Raw genomic sequence first — 19,431 nt, 5'->3', positions numbered from 1 at the left:
AAATATTTGAAGAAGTACCACCCGAGTGTGTGGCAGGAAGCCTAAGTAGGCAATGGCCGATATACGATTATCGCCCTTAGCACAAACATGGCCGATATATAATTATCGCCCTGAGAAAATAAATGGCCGATGGAGTGTTGATATTGTCCTTAGAACAGACACTATGCATATTATTTTTCGGCGTGCAAGCTTTGCCGAAAAACAGGGGGGCATGAGTTGACACCTGATTTCGGCAAGATACAGATTGCAATGAAGATGGTCTCGAGTGAACGGGTTTTCAGCATGAAAAGATTCACGTCGCCGAGTGGAACCACTTTGATGTTTCGGTTATATTCATTCGACTTTATCTTACGGACCGAAACTATACTCCGAGTGGCATAATTCAATGTTCCGAGTGGTTTTTGGCCAATCATGTCTTCAAGATGACCTCGTATGAAGGAGCATTCTTAAGTAATTGTCTTCGTCTCGTGGAGGCAATTGATTTTGATATATAAATCATCTCAATCCGAGTTCATATGCAAAAGTTAGAGGCAATACACTGCAGACCGAACCTCAACGGAAATATGGCGCGAGGTGCTAGACACTTGTCAGATAGGTTGCGCGACTAATTCGGCCATCAAGATGGCCTTGAATCTGAAAACCTTCAACACGGAAAAGTTTCGTCTCGTCGAGCCGATTGATTTTCATATATAATTCGTCTCAATCCGAGGTCGTATGAGGCCTGGAGGGACAAATCAAAATCGGGCTATGTTTTCAGTCGGAAATCCGAGTGAAAAGTTTACCATCCGAGTGAAAGTTTACGGTCGAGTGAAAATTTACTGGTCGAGTGAAAGTTTGCTGACCGAATGAACTTATTATTATCCAAGTGGAAATATAGTCATCCGAGTGGAAATATGATCATCCGAGTGAAATTGTCGTATAGGTAAAAATATTCCGAGTGAAAAGATTAACATCGGGACGAAAACTTGCCGATTGAATAAGATAGTGCCTTCCGTGTGGAAATATAGTCATCCGAGTGGAAATATAGTCATCCGAGTGAAAGATTATCTTCCGAGTGAAAAGTCCAATCGGACGATCCGAGTGAAAGTATCTAATATCCGAGTGGATGAGCTCAAGTCCGAGTGAAATTGAACATGTGCTCGAAAGTTTATCAAAATGACCTTGGATGAAGAAGTGTTCAATACAGAAGTTGTGCATATCATCAAGACGGTAAGCTTTGATTTTGGAGTCATAATTATCATAGATAATATATAGCCTACAAATTCACTACGAGACTCGGATAATCTAGTCTACTGCAAGACCGAGTCCGACTGCAAGATAAAGATGACTTCGAAAAGTATTCAAGATGGCTTTATTTGAAAAAGGGATCAACATGAGAGTTGTTCGTATCATCGAGGCGCACAAGTTTGATACTTGGGCCGTCTCGATCGGAGATCATATGCAAGCCGGCGGCCCGTGCAAGAAGGAAGATAGAGTTTGGGCCAGATTCAGACTGAATCCGAGTGGGAATAGAATTAGGACTCTAGGACGTGAATTGATGTAATTTTTCTTGTAAGGAAAACCTAGATGAATCCTTTACTTGTACGGGAAGTCCAGCCGCCTCTTATATATGTTGGGGGTGACGGCCGATTGAACAACACACAATTGAACAAATCAATATACTACTTTTTCATCTACGTTTTATCTCTCCACCGTTTTTCTATCTCGTTCTTCGCTGTTCTTCGTGTTTGAGAGCTGCGAATCCCGAGGCTCTAGGGGCGAGCGAATCGACCTAGGGCAGCCCATAGCCGCCGCACTCCCTGACGGGGTCCCTCCCGGGGGTGTGGGGTTTTCGGGTCTGCAAAAGCGCCCGTCGACTATCTTGCGTATCGCGCTGTCGGTCGGGTCTCCTTCGACGTGAGCTGCGGTGCATCACCCCCGGCGTCGAGGGTACATGTGACGTGTTCGTGTGTCAACAGGTGGATCGGCTGGGATCTGATCAGTCGACGCCAAAGGCTGAGCACTCGATAATGGTATGACAAAAGTCACAGAAGCTCGGTTGGCATCGCCGGTCTCCGGGATCACCGGCTCCGTCACTAGTGTCGACTGGGGCACCTTGCCAGTTGATGTCTTCTTACTCCTCCTGGGCCTCAGCGGCGCATCCTCGTCGTCAGCTGGAAGATCAATGACATTGGGAGGAGCTGCAAAAAGAATTAACCGCCAGAATTCAGTCGATCAACAAAATGGCTGAGAAAGCAAAGACAAGTTTGCAAAAGTCATACCCGGGTTAGAAGTGACCGCGTCTTCCACATCCTCGTCATCATTCCTGTAAGAAGAAGTCCCAGAAGTAGCAGCTCTACAAGTTTCAAGATTCACTCGGACAAATGAGAAAGAGAGTCGACAACACAAGTCCTTGGTCAAAAAGTGGGGGCAAGACACTTACACAGAAGTGACGGGGACGTCGATCTTGATCTTGGGCAGGGTCTTCTGAGGCTTTGGTTCTGCAACTTTTGGCTGCTTCAGAGCCTTCTCAGTCGGCACAGGGGAAGAGGTCTGAGTGCGCTTGGAAGTCTGTCCGGTCGGCTTAGCCACTTCGCCGCGGATACTTGCTGGGTCGTGCTTATGTTTGGAGTGCTTTTCGTTGCGAGGCGGTGACTCGACTTCTTCACCACTGCTCGAGTCCTTGCTTTCCTCCTCCTCTTCTCCTCCATAAGATTGCCAATCCATGATTTCGCCTCCGCTTTCTTCTCCTTCCCGGTACCACTCTTGCTCCCCGTTCGGCATTGAGTATGTCTCCGTATAAATCTGTGAAGCAAAAGAGGTGATGAAAGGATGGTCGACTCAGTAAACAACTACAAGTCAGGATGAAAAACACTCGGAGATAAGGGACAGACCTTGTCTGGTTGGTTGTTGGTGTCGAATGGCAAAACTCTTCGGGACCCCCTGGGGTTATCCTTGTTCCCTGTCATGCTTTGCACCCACTGTGCCACCATTTTCTCATCAACATCCTCCGGGTGGATCCGAGTGGAATCTTCAATCCCCGAGTACATCCACATGGAGTGATCATGAGCCTGGAGGGGTTGAATACATCGACTGAGGAATACCTCAAGCAGATCCATACCAGTCACACCCTCATGGATCAGCTGAACCACTCGCTCCATCAACATGGACACCTCCACCTTCTCTGCTGGAGTCACTCTCAAGGAAGTAGGTTTCTGGACTCGCGCTAAGGAAAAAGGGGGGGGAGACCAGTCAAATGACTAGGGGTCGGCTTGTCTTTGCAATAAAACCAAGTCGACTGCCACCCTCTAACCGAGTCAGGGAGAGTCATCGTGGGAAAAACACTCTTCCCCCTCATCTTGGTACCTAAGCCCCCACACATTTGGATCACCTGGGTTTTCTCGTCACTCAGGCTAGCCTTTTTTACAGTTTGTGAGCGGCATGTGAAGATGTGCTTAAACATACCCCAGTGCGGTCGGCAGCCCAAGAAGTTCTCACACAAGGAGACATAAGCCGCAAGGTACGTGATAGTGTTGGGAGAGAAATGGTGGAGTTGGGCTCCGAAGAAGTTCAGGAATGCACAGAAAAAGGGATGTGGGGGCAAAGAAAAACCGCGGTCGACGTGAGTGGCGAGTAAGACACACTCACCCTCCTGAGGCTGTGGCTCAGTTTCATCCCCGGGAGCCTCCAGAAATCATGCTTAATCAGCCTGCTCTCGGCCAGGTCTTGCAAGTCATCCAACGCGATTGTGGATCGGATCCAGTTGCCCTGGACCCAACCGCGTGGCAAGCCAGATCTCGACGACAGCCCGCTCCTGCCAGTCTTCTCGCCCTTCCCCTTCGCTGCTCCCTTCTTTCGTGCTCCAGCGTCGCCGTCTTGTCCTTCGCCATCACAGCAAGGGGAGCACGGGCGGGAGGCGGCCTCGAGAGCAGAAGCAGAAGCGGTAGCGGTGGAGAAGAAGAGGAGGAATAAGGAGAGATTGAGGCGCACTATGCAAAATTCCCCAACCCAACGTCTTATATGGAGTCATTTCCGATTGATTGACGACTGGGCCTAGGCAATCATGTCAAATCCCGCAACTATCGCTCGCTCGATACGTGACAAAAAAGGCGGCGCGGTGATTGAGGCACCCCTACCTAATCCATCCCGATTACTGTGGCCTCCTCCGTCCCGCACGCTTCCCAAAATTTCGAATCCCGTAAGATCCGGGAACTGCAGAGCAACCTGTCAGACTAAAGATTTATTTCATATCAACACTCGAAGCTTATCAGCTAAAGTTCACTCGACTACTTTAGAATGGATCAAGGCGACTGAAAATGAAGTCAAAGTTGTCGCATAACTCGTCAGTCTAGGGAAAATGCTTCCGCAGCATGTAACGGAGTTTGGATCAACTTCCACTCCTTTTCCCACTCGAACCTCGCCATTCGGGGGCTAATGATGACGACTTGTACCTAGGGTAGGGTCATAGGCCTGACCTAGACACCCTCCCCAAGGACACTGGCCTAAAGTCAGAAGATTCAAGGGATACCATCATTCACTCGACCATAAAAATTCCACTCAGAAGATTCAAGCTCACTCGACCAAGGAGTACTCACTCAACCATACCAAGAATCACTCGACAGCTAGAAGATCTAAGGTCACTCTGCACGGCAACGGTCCGGCGTTACCTTATAGACTTAATAGTCATTCATGTATCTTTATTGTTGGTGTTATCAATAACGCCAATCTTTATGTACCTTAAACCCTGTGTAATTGAGGGCTGGAGGGGTCTGAGGCGCTCTATATAAGCCACCCCCTCCTCTGGCACAAGGGTTCACACCCCCTGTAACTTCACACATGTTCCAATCGACCAAGCCTCCATGCACCGAGACGTAGGGTTGTTACTTCCTCCGAGAAGGGCCTGAACTCGTAAATCCTGTGTTCACAATCTCACCGTAGCTAGGATCTTGCCTCTACATTCCTATCCCCCTACTTTACTGTCAGACTTAGAACCACGACAGCCACCGCTAGCCCCGACTCATCTTCCTCGTCGGCAGACGATGGTGGCGGGCTTGCCTCGTCTCTTCTCTCTAGGGTGGCCTCCGGCTGATGCGCACTGGCGACCCTAGGCGCCATGTGTGTAAGTGGATCCAGGAAGCTGGGTCGCGGCCCCATGGGCTATCAGCGGTTGTTGCACCACCATGGCTGCGGGGGCAGCATGGTGGGCAGCGATGGCTCCTGGTCACGGTAGATTGGGGCATCCCCTTCCTAGATCCATTCTGCTGGGGGCGCTGGCGGTTTGGGCCTCGCGGGCAGCCATGTGAGTGGGGGTTGCACGTCCGGAGTTGCTCTCTTCTTCCGCGTAGTGAGGCAGGCCGTGGTGCGGTTGGCATGATGGCCTGTGCTACTTGTGAGATGCATTGGGATTTCCTCGAAGAGGAGAGGATGATGCAGTATAGTACAGATAAGTATTTCCCTCAGTTATGAAACCAAGGTTATTAATCTAGTAGGAGAATCAAGCAACACTATGTAAACAACACCTGCACACAAACAACAAATACTTGCAACCCAACGCGTAGAGGGGTTGTCAATCCCTCAACGGTTACAAGCAAGATTAGATTGTATAGTTTTTGCTAGATAGATCTAACAAAAATACAAAATAAATAAATAAATAAATAAAAATTGCAGCAAGGTATTTTTAGTTTTAATATATGATAAAAGATAGACCTGGGGCCATAGTTTTCACTAGAGGCTTCTCTTGAGAAAATAGCATACGGTGGGTAAAGAAATTTCTGTTGGGAAATTGATAGAAAAACAAATAACTATGATGATATCCAAGGCAATGATCATACATAGGCATCGGGTCCAAGATTAGTAGACTGAAACGATTCTACATCTACTACTATTACTTGACACATCGACCGCCATCCAGTGCATCTAGTGTATTAATGATACGTCTCCAATGTATCTATAATTTATGAAGTATTCATGCCATGTTTACAAAAAATTTATATGGTTTTGGTATGATTTGATTAGAACTAACCCATACTGACGTTGTTTTCGACAGAACTACTGTGGCATCGTTTTCTGTGCAGAAATAAAAGTTCTCGGAATGGGCTGAAAATTTACGGTGATTTTTTATAGACCAAAAGAGACCCCCAAAGAACTGGAGCTGGACCAGAAGAATTCCCGAGGAGTCCACAAGCCAGGGGCGCCCTACCCCCCAGGGCATGCCCTGAGGGCTTGTGGGCCCTTCGGGCACTCCCTTGACGTGAGACCGATGCCAAAAATTCTTATAAATACCCAAACCTCCGATAAGAACCCTAGATCGGAAGTTCCGCCGCCACAAGCCTCTGTATCCACGAAAAACCAATCGGGAGCCCGTTCCGGCACCCTGCCAGAGGGGGAAACCATCCCCGGAGGCCATCTTCATCATCCCGGCGGCCACCATGATGAGGATGGAGTATGGAACATAGTTTCTTGTAAATACAAGTTTCTTGCAAACTTTGTATAAACCCAAAAGCTTTGATTACATCATCAAAGTGTATGTTCCAATTCTAAGATGCTTGCTCTAGTCCATAGAAGGATCACTTGAGCTTGCATACCTTTTAGCATCCTTAGGATCAACAAAACCTTCTGGTTGTATCACATACAACCTTTCCTCACGGAAACCATCAAGGAAACTTTGTTTTGACATCCATCTGCCAAATTTCATAATTGAAAATGCAGCAACTGCTAACATAATTCCAACAGACTTTAACATCGCTATGAGTGAGAAAGTCTCATCATAGTCAACTCCTTGAACTTGTCGGAAACTTCTTTGTGACAAGTCAAGCTTCATAAATGGCGACATTACCATCAGCGTCTGTCTTCTTCTTAAATATCCATTTATTCTCAATGCTTGCCGATCATCGGGAAAGTCCACCAAAGTCCATACTTTGTTATCTTACATGGATCCTATCTCGGATTTCATGGCTTCTGGCCATTTGTTGAAATCTGGGCCCACCATCGCTTCTCCATAGCTCATAGGTTCATCGTTGTCCAACAACATGACCTCTAAGATAGCGTAACCGTACCACTCAGAAGCTGTACGTACCCTTGTGGACCTGCGAGGTTCGACAGTAACTTGATCCAAAGCTTCATGATCATCATCATTAGCTTCCTCTTCAACTGATGTAGGTGCCACAGAAACATCTTTTTGTGTCGCGCTACTCTCTGGTTGAAGTAAAGGTTCAACAACCTCATCAAGTTCTATCTTCCTCCCACTCAATTCTATCGAGAGAAACTCTTTCTCGAGAAAGGACCCGTTCTTAGCGACAAACACTTTGCCCTCGGATCTGAGATAGAAGGTATACCCTATGAAGATGCATTTGTCCGCTTTGGGTTCAAGCTTTTTCGGCTGAAGCCTTTTGACATAAGCATCGCAGCCCCAAACCTTAAGAAATGACAACTTAGGTTTCTTGCCAAACCACAGTTCATACGGTGTCATCTCCACGGACTTAGATGGTGCCCTATTTAAAGTGAATGTAGTTGTCTCTAATGCATAACCCCAAAACGATAGTGGTAGATCGTCAAGAGACATCATAGAATGCACCATATCTAATAAGGTACGATTACGATGTTCGGACACACCATTATGCTATGGTGTTCCAGGTGGCCTCAACTGTGAAACAATTCCATATTGTCTTTAGTGATTGCCAAACTCATAACTCAGCTATTCTCCCCTTCGATCGGATCGTAGGAATTTAATATTCTTGTTATGATGATTCTCAACTTCACTCTGAAATTGCTAGAAATTTTCAAACATTTCAGACTTATGCTTTATTAAGTAAATATATCCATATCTACTCAAATCATCGGTGAAGGTGAGGAAATAACGATATCCACTACACACGTCAACACTCATCGGACCGCACACATCAGCATATATGATTTCCAACAAGTCACTTTCCTGTTCCATTGCCCGGAAGATGGGGTTTTAGTCATCTTGCCAATGAAGGCATGGTTCACATGTGTCAAGTGATTCAAAATCAAGTGACTCCAAAAGTCCATTAGCATGGAGTTTCTTCATGCGCTTCACACCAATATGACTTAAGCAGCAGTGCCACAAGTATGTGGTACTATCATTATTAATTTCATATCTTTTGGCATCAATATTATGAACATGTGTATCACTACGATCGAGATTCAATAAACCATTCACATTCACTACTGCAGGATGGTCCAAATGCGACACTACGATCAGAGACCCTTCGACGAAACAGTGTGCGATGCCATAATCGCAAACGGTGGTGTAAAACCGTCAAAAAAGGTGCAAAACATTTGCGATGACGGATGCATCAAACACGGTTCAAGTTTTAGTTGTGTGTGTGATGTAGGGCATAAGGTTCAGCTCAATTAACTATTTGGGATGAGGAGGAACAAAAGAAACGGGCAGCCAGATGAAGGCGTGTGCGATATACAACATACGGTTCACTAGGATGAACTATGTGTGATTAGGCAACACAATGGAAACGGTTTAACTGAATAAGATGTGTGAGATACGCGGCAAACAGGTCCGTAATCAGAAATGTGTGCGAAGACCAATAATAACACACACGATTGCTGCTAATAAGCCGTGTGATTTTCTCTGTCTACAGTAGAATAACATGTGTGTGTGTATAACTGAAATAAACATCCAATTACATAAGTGATTATACAGATCATTCGCACACACCTCAATAAACAATTGCATGCATTCTAAAGTAGGAGAAACGATCGTCTACTCATCTACTTCTTGTGACGCTCCCGCCACTGCTATGTGGCTCGATCCCTCGTCCGGGTCAGGAAGAAGATAGTTCCTCATGTCAACGATTCGCCTTTACATCTCATAGCTTTTGTATGCGTCCATGGACGCGTAATTGACATGTTCATCCAGTCTCTCATGCCACACACTGTGCCAGGAGTTCTTGTCCTTATTGCTCTCATTCTTCATCTTCATGTAGTAGGGGTCGATGATGACCGAGGTGAGGTCAACCAGGGAGTTCAGTTTGTTGTTGTCGCTGCCCCAGACCTTGTAGTGGCGCTGGATGTTGACAAGATTCGAGCATTTCAAGCCCGAAACCTTGAGCGCTTTTAGATCGTTGGTAGTGTCCACCGCAGCGAAACTGTAGTCGGAGCTGTTGATAAACTTGGAGAAACGCTCGCAAGGCGTTGTGGCCAGGTGGTAGTGGTAGACGAGGACGTCATGTCACACGCACAACTGGGTGGCGGCAACTTTCTGATCATTCCCGGCATGACCCATGGTGTACTCGAGGTCGAAGCCGACCACTTGGTACTTGTCCTCGGCAAGGAACTGCTCCATAGTTTTGATGGAGCTCTCCACCGAGACCGGATCATTCATGTACACCACCGAGAGAGCCTTCCCCCTCATGTGGGTGTCCACAACGTGTTGATGGTGAACTGCCCGCCGTTGTCGTCGTCGGCCGCTGGGAGCGCCATTGGAGCCACGGGGAGCGCCATTGGAACCGATGGATCTCCTCTCTGTATGTGTCCTCGTGGGTGTGCTTATTGTGTCATGTGAGACGAGAGATGAAGGTAAATGGCCGCTAGAATAAAGGGGGCCCAACGGCGTGGATTCTTGGCACGTCCGCATGTAAGTTTTTGCAACGGGTAAATGCATTGTCGCGCCATGCCCAGCACAACCGCATGCACACGAACGTGCGTGATAGTGTGCCGGCCCCAATCACTGGCAGCGCGCATGGGAGGATGAGAGCAGAGCACCAGGAGGGACACGAGAGCAGCCCCAAACACTGGCAGCATGAATTTTTTTTGGAAGCAATAAGAGGCAATGTATATCGTTTCGTCCCCAAAGGTGGGACGTTCCCTACCGAAACCATCATGCTTGTTGTGAGAAGCTCTGGTTTGTGAGAAGCATATACCCAAACCTGACTCAAATGGGACAAAAAATTTACCACGGCATGTTGATGCTGCTCCATGATAGCATGCCAAGTTTCATGAATTTCAGATGAATTTTGGATTTACTAGAATATTAAAATAAAGTATCTCAATGTTTTGCCGGCAATTAATGGTGCCCTGGAGTTCAAAATTCAATCCCATTTCTTGCATGGGACCTAAGAATGCACCCAAGGACACAGATTTTATTTTTCAACCAATTTATATGCACTAGAGCATGCGGAGGTAGTTCAAATTTGAATTATGCACATAAATGCATTGAAAACTCTATTAATGCATAAAAATGTCCAAGCAAACCCCGAAAAATAACAAAAATTGACACAACACTCCTGTTGTTCTATGTTGACACGAGAAAAAATTTGAAAGCAATAAGAGGCAATGGATATCGCTTCGTCCCCAAAGGTGGGACGTTCCCTACCGAAACCATCATGCTTGTTGTGAGAAGCTCTAGTTTCTGAGAAGCATATACCCAAACCTGCCCCAAATGGGACAAAAAGTTTGCCACGGTATGTTGATGCTGCTCCATGATAGCATGCCAAGTTTCATGAATTTCAGACGAGTTTTGGATTTACTAGAATTTAAAAATAAAGTATCTCAATGTTTTACTAGCAATCAACGATGCCCTGCTGTTTGAAATTCATTCCCATTTCTTGCATGGGACCTAAGCATGCACCCAAGGACACAGATTTGATTTTTCAACCAATTTATATGCACTGGAGCATGTGCATGTAGTTCAAATTTGAATCATGCACATAAATGCATTAAAAACTCAGTTAATGCATAAAAATGTCCAAACAAACCCCGAAAAATCACAAAAATTGACACAACACTCCTGTTGTTCTATGTTGACACGAGAAAAAAAATTGAAAGCAATAAGAGGCAATGGATATCGTTTCATCCCCAAAGGTGGGACGTTCCCTACTGAAACCATCACGCTTGTTGTGAGAAGCTCTGGTTTGTGAGAAGCATATACCCAAACCTGCCCCAAATGGGACAAATTTTTTACCACGGCATGTTGATGCCGCTCCTTGATAGCATGCCAAGTTTCATGAATTTCAGACAAGTTTTGGATTTACTAGAATTTAAAAACCAGGCATCTCAATGTTTTGCTGGCAATCAACAGTGCGGAGGTGTTTGAAATTCATTCCCATTTCTTGCATGGGACCTAAGCATTAACCCAAGGACACACATTTGATTTTTCAACCAATTTATATGCACTGGAGCATGTGCATGTAGTTCAAATTTGAATTATGCACATAAATGCATTGAAGACTCAGCTAATGCATAAAAATGTCCAAACGAACCCCGAAAAATCACAAAAATTGACATAAACGCTCATGTTGTTCGATGTTGAGACGATAAATTTTTTGGAAGCAATAAGAGGCAATGGATATTGTTTCGTCCCCAAAGGTGGGACATTCCTATCGAAACCATCACGCTTGTTGTGAGAAGCTCTAGTTTCTGAGAAGCGTATAACCAAACCTGCCCCAAATGGGACAAAACATTTACCACGACATGTTGATGCCGCTCCATGATAGCATGCCAAGTTTCATGAATTTCAGACGAGTTTTGGATTTACTAGAATTTAAAAATAAAGTATCTCAACGTTTTGCCGGCAATCAACGGTGCCCTGGTGTTTGAAATTCCTTCCCATTTCTGGCATGGGACCTAAGCATGCACCCAAGGACACATACTTGAGTTTTCAACCAATTTATATGCACTGGAGCATGTGCATGTAGTTCAAATTTGAATTATGCACATAAATGCATTGAAAACTCACTTAATTCTTAAAAATGTCCAAACGAACCACGAAAAATCATAAAAACTGACACAACACTCCTATTTTTCTATGTTGACACGAGAATTTTTTTGGAAGAATAAGAGGCAGTGGATATCGTTTTGTCCCCAAAGGTGGGACGTTCCCTACCGAAACCATCATGCTTATTGTGAGAAGCTCTGGTTTGTGAGAAGCATATACCCAAACCTGCCCCAAATGGGACAAAAAATTTACCACGGCATGTTGATGCCACTCCATGATAGCATGCCAAGTTTCATGAATTTCAGACAAGTTTTGGATTTACGAGAATTTAAAACCCAGGCATCTCAATGTTTAGCTGGCAATCAACAGTGCCGTGGTGTTTGAAATTCATTCCCATTTCTTGCGTGGGAACTAAGCATGCACCCAAGGACACAGATTTGATTTTTCAAGCAATTTATATGCACTAGAGCATGTGCATGTATTTCAAATTTGAATTACGCACATAAATGCATTGTAAACTCAGTTAATGCATAAAAATGTCCGAACGAACCCCGAAAAATCACAAAAATTGACACAACACTCCTGTTGTTCTATGTTGACACGAGAAAAAATTTGAAAGCAATAAGAGGCAAGGATATCGTTTCATCCCCAAAGATGGGACGTTCCCTACTGAAACCATCACGCTTGTTGTGAGAAGCTCTGGTTTGTGAGAAGCATATACCCAAACCTGCCCCAAATGGGACAAATTTTTTACCACGGCATGTTGATGCCGCTCCTTGATAGCATGCCAAGTTTCATGAATTTCAGACAAGTTTTGGATTTACTAGAATTTAAAAACCAGGCATCTCAATGTTTTGCTGGCAATCAACAGTGCGGAGGTGTTTGAAATTCATTCCCATTTCTTGCATGGGACCTAAGCATTAACCCAAGGACACACATTTGATTTTTCAACCAATTTATATGCACTGGAGCATGTGCATGTAGTTCAAATTTGAATTATGCACATAAATGCATTGAAGACTCAGCTAATGCATAAAAATGTCCAAACGAACCCCGAAAAATCACAAAAATTGACATAAACGCTCATGTTGTTCGATGTTGAGACGATAAATTTTTTGGAAGCAATAAGAGGCAATGGATATCGTTTCGTCCCCAAAGGTGGGACATTCCTATCGAAACCATCACGCTTGTTGTGAGAAGATCTAGTTTCTGAGAAGCATATAACCAAACCTGCCCCAAATGGGACAAAACATTTACCACGACATGTTGATGCCGCTCCTTGATAGCATGCCAAGTTTCATGAATTTCAGACGAGTTTTGGATTTACTAGAATTTAAAAATAAAGTATCTCAACGTTTTGCCGGCAATCAACGGTGCCCTGGTGTTTGAAATTCCTTCCCATTTCTGGCATGGGACCTAAGCATGCACCCAAGGACACATACTTGAGTTTTCAACCAATTTATATGCACTGGAGCATGTGCATGTAGTTCAAATTTGAATTATGCACATAAATGCATTGAAAACTCACTTAATTCTTAAAAATGTCCAAACGAACCACGAAAAATCATAAAAACTGACACAACACTCCTATTTTTCTATGTTGACACGAGAATTTTTTTGGAAGAATAAGAGGCAATGGATATTGTTTTGTCCCCAAAGGTGGGACGTTCCCTACCGAAACCATCATGCTTATTGTGAGAAGCTCTGGTTTGTGAGAAGCATATACCCAAACCTGCCCCAAATGGGACAAAAAATTTACCACGGCATGTTGATGCCACTCCATGATAGCATGCCAAGTTTCATGAATTTCAGACAAGTTTTGGATTTACGAGAATTTAAAACCCAGGCATCTCAATGTTTAGCTGGCAATCAACAGTGCCGTGGTGTTTGAAATTCATTCCCATTTCTTGCGTGGGAACTAAGCATGCACCCAAGGACACAGATTTGATTTTTCAACCAATTTATATGCACTAGAGCATGTGCATGTATTTCAAATTTGAATTACGCACATAAATGCATTGTAAACTCAGTTAATGCATAAAAATGTCCGAACGAACCCCGAAAAATCACAAAAATTGACACAACACTCCTGTTGTTCTATGTTGACACGAGAAAAAATTTGAAAGCAATAAGAGGCAAGGATATCGTTTCATCCCCAAAGATGGGACGTTCCCTACTGAAACCATCACGCTTGTTGTGAGAAGCTCTGGTTTGTGAGAAGCATATACCCAAACCTGCCCCAAATGGGACAAATTTTTTACCACGGCATGTTGATGCCGCTTCTTGATAGCATGCCAAGTTTCATGAATTTCAGACAAGTTTTGGATTTACTAGAATTTAAAAACCAGGCATCTCAATGTTTTGCTGGCAATCAACAGTGCGGAGGTGTTTGAAATTCATTCCCATTTCTTGCATGGGACCTAAGCATTAACCCAAGGACACACATTTGATTTTTCAACCAATTTATATGCACTGGAGCATGTGCATGTAGTTCAAATTTGAATTATGCACATAAATGCATTGAAGACTCAGCTAATGCATAAAAATGTCCAAACGAACCCCGAAAAATCACAAAAATTGACATAAACGCTCATGTTGTTCGATGTTGAGATGATAAATTTTTTGGAAGCAATAAGAGGCAATGGATATCGTTTCGTCCCCAAAGGTGGGACATTCCTATCGAAACCATCACGCTTGTTGTGAGAAGCTCTAGTTTCTGAGAAGCGTATAACCAAACCTGCCCCAAATGGGACAAAACATTTACCACGACATGTTGATGCCGCTCCATGATAGCATGCCAAGTTTCATGAATTTCAGACGAGTTTTGGATTTACTAGAATTTAAAAATAAAGTATCTCAACGTTTTGCCGGCAATCAACGGTGCCCTGGTGTTTGAAATTCCTTCCCATTTCTGGCATGGGACCTAAGCATGCACCCAAGGACACATACTTGAGTTATCAACCAATTTATATGCACTGGAGCATGTGCATGTAGTTCAAATTTGAATTATGCACATAAATGCATTGAAAACTCACTTAATTCTTAAAAATGTCCAAACGAACCACGAAAAATCATAAAAACTGACACAACACTCCTATTGTTCTATGTTGACACGAGAATTTTTTTGGAAGAATAAGAGGCAATGGATATCGTTTTGTCCCCAAAGGTGGGACGTTCCCTACCGAAACCATCATGCTTATTGTGAGAAGCTCTGGTTTGTGAGAAGCATATACCCAAACCTGCCCCAAATGGGACAAAAAATTTACCACGGCATGTTGATGCCACTCCATGATAGCATGCCAAGTTTCATGAATTTCAGACAAGTTTTGGATTTACGAGAATTTAAAACGCAGGCATCTCAATGTTTAGCTGGCAATCAACAGTGCCGTGGTGTTTGAAATTCATTCCCATTTCTTGCGTGGGAACTAAGCATGCACCCAAGGACACAGATTTGATTTTTCAACCAATTTATATGCACTAGAGCATGTGCATGTATTTCAAATTTGAATTACGCACATAAATGCATTGTAAACTCAGTTAATGCATAAAAATGTCCGAACGAACCCCGAAAAATCACAAAAATTGACACAACACTCCTGTTGTTCTATGTTGACACGAGAAAAAATTTGAAAGCAATAAGAGGCAAGGATATCGTTTCATCCCCAAAGATGGGACGTTCCCTACTGAAACCATCACGCTTGTTGTGAGAAGCTCTGGTTTGTGAGAAGCATATACCCAAACCTGCCCCAAATGGGACAAATTTTTTACCACGGCATGTTGATGCCGCTCCTTGATAGCATGCCAAGTTTCATGAATTTCAGACAAGTTTTGGATTTACTAGAATTTAAAAACCAGGCATCTCAATGTTTTGCTGGCAATCAACAGTGCGGAGGTGTTTGAAATTCATTCCCATTTCTTGCATGGGACCTAAGCATTAACCCAAGGACACACATTTGATTTTTCAACCAATTTATATGCACTGGAGCATGTGCATGTAGTTCAAATTTGAATTATGCACATAAATGCATTGAAGAGTCAGCTAATGCATAAAAATGTCCAAACGAACCCCGAAAAATCACAAAAATTGACATAAACGCTCATGTTGTTTGATGTTGAGACGATAAATTTTTTGGAAACAATAAGAGGCAATGGATATCGTTTCGTCCCCAAAGGTGGGACATTCCCTATCGAAACCATCACGCTTGTTGTGAGAAGCTCTAGTTTCTGAGAAGCGTATCACCAAACCTGCCCCAAATGGGACAAAACATTTACCACGACATGTTGATGCCGCTCCATGATAGCATGCCAAGTTTCATGAATTTCAGACGAGTTTTGGATTTACTAGAATTTAAAAATAAAGTATCTCAACGTTTTGCCGGCAATCAACGGTGCCCTGGTGTTTGAAATTCCTTCACATTTCTGGCATGGGACCTAAGCATGCACCCAAGGACGCCGATTTTATTTTTGAACCAATTTATATGCACTAGAGCATGTGCAGATAGTTCAAATTTGAATTATGCACATAAATGCATTGAAAACTCTGTTAATGCATAAAAATGTCCAAGCAAACCCCGAAAAATAACAAAAATTGACACAACACTCCTGTTGTTCTTTGTTGACACGAGAAAAAATTTGAAAGAAATAAGAGGCAATGGATTTCGTTTCATCCCCAAAGGTGGGACATTCCCTACCGAAACCATCATGCTTGTTGTGAGAAGCTCTAGTTTCTGAGAAGCATATACCCAAACCTTCCCCAAATGGGACAAAAAATTTGCCACGGTATGTTGATGCTGCTCCATGATAGCATGCCAAGTTTCATGAATTTCAGACGAGTTTTGGATTTACTAGAATTTAAAACTAAAGTATCTCAATGTTTTACCGGCAATCAACGGTGCCCTGCTGTTTGAAATTCATTCCCATTTCTTGCATGGGACCTAAGCATGCACCCAAGGACACAGATTTGATTTTTCAACCAATTTATATGCACTGGAGCATGTGCATGTAGTTCAAATTTGAATCATGCACATAAATGCATTGAAAACTCAGTTAATGCATAAAAATATTGAAACGAACCCCGAAAAATCACAAAAATTGACACAACACTCCTGTTGTTCTATGTTGACACGAGAAAAATTTTGAAAGCAATAAGAGGCAATGAATATCATTTCATCCCCAAACGTGGGACGTTCCCTACTGAAACCATCACGCTTGTTGAGAGAAGCTCTGGTTTGTGAGAAGCATATACCCAAACCTGACTCAAATGGGACAAAAAATTTACCACGGCATGTTGGTGCTGCTCCATCATAGCATGCCAAGTTTCATGAATTTCAGACGAGTTTTGGATTTACTAGAATATTAAAATAAAGTATCTCAATGTTTTGCCAGCAATCAATGGTGCCCTAGAGTTCAAAATTCAATCCCATTTCTTGCATGGGACCTAAGAATACACCCAAGGACACAGATTTTATTTTTCAACCAATTTATATGCACTAGAGCATGTGCAGGTAGTTCAAATTTGAATTATGCACATAAATACATTGAAAACTCTGTTAATCCATAAAAATGTCCAAGCAAACCCCGAAAAATAACAAAAATTGACCCAACACTCCTGTTTTTCTATGTTGACATGAGAAAAAATTTGAAAGCAATAAGAGGCAATGGATATCGTTTCGTCCCCAAAGGTGGGACGTTCCCTACCGAAACCATCATGCTTGTTGTGAGAAGCTCTAGTTTCTGAGAAGCATATACCCAAATCTGCCCCAAATGGGACAAAAAATTTGCCACGGTATGTTGATGCTGCTCCATGATAGTATGCCAAGTTTCATGAATTTCAGACGAGTTTTGGATTTACTAGAATTTAAAAATAAAGTATCTCAATGTTTTACCGGCAATCAACGGTGCCTGCTGTTTGAAATTCATTCCCATTTCTTGCATGGGACCTAAGCATGCACCCAAGGACACATATTTGATTTTCAACCAATTTATATGCACTGGAGCATGTGCCTATAGTTCAAATTTGAATCATGCACATAAATGCATTGAAAACTCAGTTAGTGCATAAAAATGTCCAAACGAACCCCGAAAAATCACAAAAATTGACACAACACTCCTATTGTTCTATGTTGACACGAGAAATTTTTGGGAAGCAATAAGAGGCAATGGATATCATTTCGTCCCCAAAGGTGGGATGTTCCCTACCGAAACCATCATGCTTATTGTGAGAAGCTCTAGTTTCTGAGAAGCATATACCCAAACCTGCCCCAAATGGGACAAAACATTTACCACGACATGTTGATGCCGCTCCATGATAGCAAGCCAAGTTTCATGAATTTCAGACGAGTTTTGGAGCATGTGCATGTAGTTCAAATTTGAATTATGCACATAAATGCATTGAAGACTCAGTTAATGCATAAAAATTTCCAAACGAACCCCGAAAAATCACAAAAATTGACACAACACTCCTGTTGTTCTATGTTGACATGAGGAATTTTTTTGGAAGCAATAAGAGGCAATGGATATCGTTTCATGCCCAAAGGTGGGATGTTCTCTACCGAAACCATCATGCTTGTTGTGAGAAGCTCTGGTTTGTGAGAAGCATATACCCAAACCCGCCCCAAATGGGACAAAAAATTTACCACGACATGTTGATGCTGCTCCATGATAGCATGCCAAGTTTCATGAATTTCAGACGAGTTTTGGAATTACTAGAATTTAAAAATAAGGTATCTCAATGTTTTGCCGGCAATCAATGGTGCCCTCGAGTTCGAAATTCAATCCCATTTCTTGCATGGGACCTAAGAATGCACCCAAGGACACAGATTTGATGTTTTAACCAATTTATATGCACTAAACATGTGCATGTAGTTCAAATTTGAATTATGCACATAAATGCATTGAAAACTCTGTTAATGCATAAAAATGTCCAAGCGAACCCTGAAAAATAACAAAAATTGACACAACACTCCTGTTGTTCTAGGTTGACACGAGAAAAAATTTGAAAGCAATAAGAGGCAATGGATATCGTTTCGTCCCCAAAGGTGGGACGTTCCCTACCGAAACCATCATGCTTGTTGTGAGAAGCTCTGGTTTGTCAGAAGCATATACCCAAACCTGCCCCAAACCTAACAAAAAATTTACCATGACATGTTGATGCCGCTCCATGATAGCATGCCAAGTTTCATGAATTTTAGACGAGTTTTGGATTTACTAGAATTTAAAAATAAAGTATCTCAACATTTTGCCGGCAATCAACGGTGCCCTGGTGTTTGAAATTCCTTCCCATTTCTGGCATGGGACCTAAGCATGCACCCAAGGACACAGACTTGAGTTTTCAACCAATTTATATGCACTGGGCATGTGGATGTAGTTCGAATTTGAATTATGCACATAAATGCATTGAAAACTCACTTAATTCATAAAAATGTCCAAACGAACCACGAAAAATCATAAAAACTGACACAACATTCCTATTGTTCTATGTTGACACGAGAAATTTTTGGGAAGCAATAAGAGGCTATGGATATCGTTTCGTCCCCAAAGGTGGAATGTTCCCTACCGAAACCAACATGCTTATTGTGAGAAGCTCTTGTTTGTGAGAAGCATATGCCCAAACCTGCCCCAAATGGGACAAAAACTTTACCATGACATGTTGATGCCACTCCATGATAGCATGCCAAGTTTCATGAATTTCAGATGAGTTTTGGATTTATTAAATTTGAAAACCAGGCATCTCAATGTTTTGCCGGCAATCAACAATGCCG

The 19,431-nt window shown here is 43.1% G+C and overlaps 1 protein-coding gene across 1 annotated transcript; it reads right to left on the bottom strand.

Moving 5' to 3' along the window:
- Positions 1–1,289: 1,289 nt before the first annotated feature.
- LOC147990462 (uncharacterized) lies at positions 1,290–2,763 on the bottom strand. Its single transcript, XM_087538235.1, has 4 exons — positions 2,423–2,763; positions 2,262–2,335; positions 1,957–2,180; positions 1,290–1,310 (listed from the first exon to the last, which is right to left on the bottom strand). Exons 1-4 carry the CDS (start codon positions 2,761–2,763, stop codon positions 1,290–1,292), a joined length of 660 nt encoding a protein of 219 aa, XP_087394361.1.
- Between the last annotated feature and the right edge of the window lie 16,668 nt (positions 2,764–19,431).

This window comes from Triticum urartu, chromosome 1A (genome assembly GCF_056163025.1).
Source record: "Triticum urartu cultivar PI428250 chromosome 1A, HENAU_Tu73, whole genome shotgun sequence".
NCBI classification, from domain to species: Eukaryota; Viridiplantae; Streptophyta; class Magnoliopsida; order Poales; family Poaceae; genus Triticum; species Triticum urartu.
Note: the sequence above shows the minus strand (reverse complement) of the source record. Positions and strands in the feature narration are given on the sequence as shown.